This window comes from Falco naumanni, chromosome 5 (genome assembly GCF_017639655.2).
Source record: "Falco naumanni isolate bFalNau1 chromosome 5, bFalNau1.pat, whole genome shotgun sequence".
NCBI lineage: Eukaryota > Metazoa > Chordata > Aves > Falconiformes > Falconidae > Falco > Falco naumanni.
The window spans coordinates 51614522-51619969 of NC_054058.1; the positions used below are offsets into that span (position 1 = coordinate 51614522).

Below are 5448 nucleotides of genomic sequence, written 5' to 3' on the forward strand. Positions count from 1 at the left end.
CCAACCACTTCAGGCACACGTGCACCACCAAGCGTGCAGTCGCCAGTGTTCGCACCTTTGGTGCTCTTGCTCTGACCACTTGCAAGAGAGCAGGGAAAGCAGATCTGATCCTAACCATGGGATTAGAAGAAATGGTTGGGAGATGAACCTCATCAGGCCAGGCTCTGCCCCTACCCCTCGTGCTGCCCATCGCTGTGCTTGTGTAAACCCCCCGTTACCCCAGACAAGAGCGGGTTTTTTTCGCCTGGTCTGTTCTCACACCTCACCACCCCCGACGGCAGCGGGCATGCTGGCGCTGGACCTGGCAAGCCACTGCTGTGGGGCCGCAGGAGCCGCCCCCCCAACCTCGGCGGGGCGGGGGGGTCGGAGGCCAGCAGCATCCCCCTCCCCAGAGGCCGGGAGCCCCATTTCTGCTGGGTCCTGGGGGTCGCCCGGGGCTGGGGGCTGGCCCCGGCGGTGCGAGGGGCGCGCCCGCCCGGCCGCCGAGCCGGGAGCCCCGCTGCGGGCGGCTTGCTCACGGTGGCCGCGGGCTGCGCACGTCAGGGACGGGCCCGTCATGACCGGGAGAGCCCCCCCACGCCACGCACGTCCCCACCCGGCATATATAGAGGACGCGGGGGCAAGGGCAGCCGATCCGCACCGGGCAGCGGGCTCCGCGGCACCATGGCCCCCGCCCGCGCGGCGGGGCGAGCAGGTGAGGGCGGCGGGCGGGGGGAGCGGGCCGGGCCGGGCCGGGAGGGGGAGCGCAGCGGTCCGGGAGGGGGAGCGGAGCGGGCCCGGCCGCCCCCCGCGCCCCCCGACGCCGCCGCGCTCTGCGCAGGTGCCGCCGCGGCGCTGGCGCTGCTCTGGCTGCTGGTCTGCGCCCCGCGGGACGCCGGCAGCCGCCTGCTGACCGTGGCCGATCTCTTTGACCGGGTGATCCGGCACTCGGGCAGGATCCACAGCCTCTCCACGGCGCTCTACGCCGAGCTGGTGAGTGCCGGGCCGGCCCCGCCGACGCGGACCGGGCTCCCGCCGCCCTGCCAGCGGCTGCCGGCGGGGCGCGGGGTACTCCGGTTGTTTCTTTAGGTTTTCTTCCCCCATAGGAAAAACACTTTCCTCCCCGTGACAACGAGCTGGGGAAGCCCGCTCGGAAGTGCCACACGTCGGGGATGCTCACCCCCAACGGCAAGGAATACGCCCAAAAAATCCCGGTAAGGCGGGACGGCGGCGGGCGAGGGGCACGGCGGCGCTGGGAGGGGGCTCCGCGGGTCGCACCGCCTCCTGTCTTCCCGCTGAAGAAAGAGGAAAATACCCGCCGGCCCGTCAGAGCCCCTAAACGCCTCACCCCTCACGCTGCCGTGGTCCCCCCCGCCCCTCGGGCTGGAGGCAGGCAGGGAGGTGGTGACGCCTCCGGTGCTTCAGGCCGAAGCAGCCGATCTGTTCTGACCCCAAGCGGGTGCGCATCGCAGAGGTGCTGCACGCAAATCAGTCGTTTGCTGTGCTTTACAAGCTGCATGTGGTTACATCTGCTCGGGTCGTATTTATTAGTTATAATAAGGGTATTGCAGTAGTGCTTTGTCCAAATGACTGGCAGACGGACATCCCTTTGGTCTTGTTGTGGCAATGTCTGCAGCACAGACACTTAGAAACCTGTGCACGTGACAAGTAAGTTAAATTAATCTGTGTCCCTGCAAAGCACAAAAAGCAATCGGGAGAAAGAAATAACAGTCATTATCTCTGAATCGGTAGTTAGGTAAGGGGGAAAGCACTGCAAATTGTTTTAGACAAATGTAATGCCAAAGAGAAAAAAAAAATCACTACTAGTTTAGAGATGAGCAGGAAGACTTTCTTCAGGCAGAGAAAAAAGCAAATTGTAAAGTCGAGGATACAGGAGTGGGAGAAACTTTTGCCTCTGGGAGGAGACAGAGGGAGATGTATGTCAGCGTTTTGCTCTTCGGTTGTGATGGAATGAGGAGCTTCCCCCGAGGTGTTTAGAAGCTCCCCTGGCAGGGCGATGGAGGCCCTGCCTGCTTTAGGAAGCTTTAACCGATCGACCTGATTTCTGAACTTCTGTTGCAAGAGAAGTCTTACGGCCATTGAGCTTCTCTTAGAGAGGCAACTGTCCTGACCACCATGCACTTTCTGGGAAGTGTATCTGCAGCAAACCTCTAACCAACAGAGCTATAACCACCGCAGGTGTGAGGAAACACCTGCACTTCCATACAAGCCCACAGAGATGTCTATATGAGGGTTCTTGGGCTCTTGAGTTATCTAGAAATTTCTGAAAGCTTTTTCAGTACCAAGTACATTTGACAGGAACACCACCGTTTTGCTCATGCTGTATTCACAGTTTTAGGTATTACAGATCTTGGGTCCAAGAAAGCTGAAAACAAGAGAAATACAACTTTTGGGTGTTGCTTATATATAAGCAAATAACCAGGGGTAGAGTGGCCCTTAAATTCTGAATACCTGAAAACTACTGAATTGCAGATGTAAATCGCAATCCCACTGAGATTTCACAGTGAGACTGTCTTAACAGTTTCATATGACCTGCTGCAAACTCACAGAGAAATTCTTTACTGTTTTAATTTATAAGAGAGAAGAACTGACTCACTTGATACTGAAACTTCTCCAAGCCTGGAAAGAACCTCTTTCCCACTTCAACCAGCATATTGAGCACCATCAAGAGCTACCTGATGACAGCCTTAGCAAAGCTAAGCAAATCAGCAATATGGTACATGAACTGAAGACTGGAGTTGAGAAAGTAACAGAAAAGGCAAGATTTTCAACATAGCTTTTATTCATACTAGTCACATGGTGTGAGTGACTTCGGGTGGGGGAGGGGGGGGAGGGCAACGTCTGCTCTCACTTGAGCTATAGCCTTAATGCCAACAGAGGCTCTGATCCAGCAGCACTGGGCTTTGTTACAGATACAGGTATTTTTCAGTCAGAGACTTAGTTTATGAATTGGCAGATAACACAGATGCCATTAGATATGTCCGTATGTGTAGAGCAGTATTTTATTTTATTTATATGAAAGAAAGAAGTACAAAGACTAGGGCCATTTACAGCTTTATATGTGACCCAGTAATGACTTGACTTTTCTAGGGCAGTAAAGATGTGTTACTTAATTACTGTTTTCAGTTTTATTTGGATTTCCATTCTAAGTAATTCAAGTATCATTGCAGAATTTTATGCTGGGATAAATTCTTCAAGACAACAGTGGCATTGATGAAGTCAGATGCCAGTCATAAAACAAACTAAAAACGCCATTCCAGATTCTGGCAGATCACACATAAATTATTCAATGCAATTTTTTGTTGTTTCCTTTTCTGTCTTCTCATTACTAGCTAGAAGTCCTGATCTTTGTATTACTTGTTTCACCAAAACTATAAATAACTGTAGATATGAGTGCACAAATGGGGGCTGTATGTCCATTCTCTGAAACGGCTACACTGCCAGGTGTCTGTTTCACTAAGAAGTGAATAATAAACTAGTATCTTACAGCAGTAGATCACCTTTCAGCTTTACGAACACAGGTGGGGAATACAAGTTTTTAAATGGTAAGCAGCTCATCACTAGAATAAGGGGAACTGTACCCCGCTCTAAAATGCAGCCCTGCTTAGGGTGACCAGAGTTACAGATGAAAAGTCCATCTTCCAAGTGCAGCCATGGTTCTGGGTTAAAATGGACTTGCAAGTTCAGATGTATTCAGCCTTAAAGCTTGACCTTGGCTTGCTTCATTCTGTAACTGAAGCAAGCCATCCAGCTCTAAATTAGCTACACGCTTCTGGTATATTTATCTGATTTTATTTTTCTAAAACACTTCTGAAGGGATTACTGAGAAGGAAAGCTTTGAAGTTTTGACCTCTCTGTACTATAAATGTACCACAATGTAGAAATACAGTTAAAAAACTGAAGCAAACAATGCAAATACATTCCAATACTTTGCAGCTGTGTTTTTCCATAAGACACTAATTCTAAGCTTGGTTCTATTGTGAAGCTCCTCCTCTGAGAGGTGATAATGGTCTGCAGCGTTCACCAGGTGAAACAGAACTGGTGAATGCTCGCATTAGATGCTTTCCTTCACAAAAATCATTAAAATAAATGGCCAAAAAAATCTCAAGACTGATTTGCTTTATTACTTTGAGAGATAGTAATTATTACCAAACAGGGTTCCTCTACTTAAACTCAGATGAAGTTATAGCCTGGTATTCTTGCATTACTAGTGTATCAGATCATTTCTGGGTAATCTAAAGGTTGTATAGATACTGTTAAGGTAAAAAGACAATGTTATTCTCTGTAAGGAGCTTTATATGTAGCTTCAATAAGTATGTGAAAGGTCTGGAGTCGAACAGCCCCACATAGTGATGCCTCAGTTGACTTCTGCACTAGTATTTCAAATTTCTGTTGTATGTGTAGTTACAAGTTGTACTTCTTTCCTTGTTTTCAATACAGATGCAGTCAATGGGAATCATCAGCAATTCATTAAATGGAATGGCATCATCTGAAGCCACTGGTTCATCAATTAGCAATGAAGCAAACATGATGAGTGACTCTGATTTTATTCACTGTTTCAGGAGAGACTCCAATAAAGTACAAAGCTACTTAAAAATTCTTAAATGTAGGATTATGCCAGAAAATAGTTGTTGAGTTGTAATCTCTTGACAAGTAGTCTTCAGCATGTTGTTTATAAAGATGAAAAAATAGAATTTATAAATTATCACATTTGCAGTCATTTTAATAAGAAAGTGGTTTTGAAATTCTTTGGCAGCTACTTGACACTGTTGACCTATGCAGCTGAAATATTAAATAAAGCACCATGTGTGTATGTGGGTTAACGCACCAGATAAAAAGGAGCACTCTAGCAGTAGATAAGTAAATGTCCTTGCACATTAACACTGTGACAGACAATGTTATGGCTAATTCACACAGTGTAGGTATATACATAGTTGAAAGTGAAATTCAGTTTGTTAAACATCGGTACAAATACATCTGTACACTATGAATAAAGTATATTTTTATGGGGAAAAAAAAAGTTTTCCTCTATTTTTACATAAATACATGCCTGCAGAATCTTGCTTCACACTAAAGAGTGGTATTGCTGTCTATCAGTTTGTACAACTGCAGGGCCCATGGCAGACTTTTATGTTCACATCATACTTCTTAGTAATTTCTATGTGTCGTGGTTTAACCCCAGCCAGCAACTAAGCCCCACGCAGCCTCTCTCACTCGCTCCCCCACAGTGGGATGGGGGAGAGAATCAGAAGAGTAAAAGTGAGAAAACTCGTGGGCTGAGGTAAAGACAGTTTAACAGGTAAAGCAAAAGCCGCACATGCAAGCAGAGCAAAAGAAGAAATTTATTCACTGCTTCCCATGGGCAGGCAGGTGCTCAGCCATCCCCAGGGATCATGGCTCCATCATGCGTAATGGTTACTTGGGAAGACAAACGCATGTCAGACATCC

The 5448-nt window shown here is 48.2% G+C and overlaps 1 protein-coding gene across 1 annotated transcript; it reads left to right on the forward strand.

Moving 5' to 3' along the window:
• The first annotated feature begins 570 nt into the window (after nt 1-570).
• LOC121089315 (prolactin-like) lies at nt 571-4967 on the forward strand. The gene is made up of 5 exons (XM_040596454.1): nt 571-694; nt 821-972; nt 1086-1193; nt 2579-2758; nt 4441-4967. The coding sequence occupies exons 1-5, from the start codon at nt 664-666 to the stop codon at nt 4633-4635; spliced, it is 666 nt and encodes a 221-aa protein (XP_040452388.1). The 5' UTR covers nt 571-663; the 3' UTR covers nt 4636-4967.
• The last annotated feature ends 481 nt before the right edge of the window (nt 4968-5448 follow it).

Bases quoted from the DNA above. Each gene is read 5' to 3' on its own strand.
- LOC121089315 (XM_040596454.1), top strand. From the start codon at position 664: ATGGCCCCCGCCCGCGCGGCGGGGCGAGCAG. The intron at 695-820 runs GTGAGGGCGGCG...CGCTCTGCGCAG, and splicing joins CCGCGCGGCGGGGCGAGCAG to GTGCCGCCGCGGCGCTGGCG. The intron at 1,194-2,578 runs GTAAGGCGGGAC...TTAATTTATAAG, and splicing joins AATACGCCCAAAAAATCCCG to AGAGAAGAACTGACTCACTT.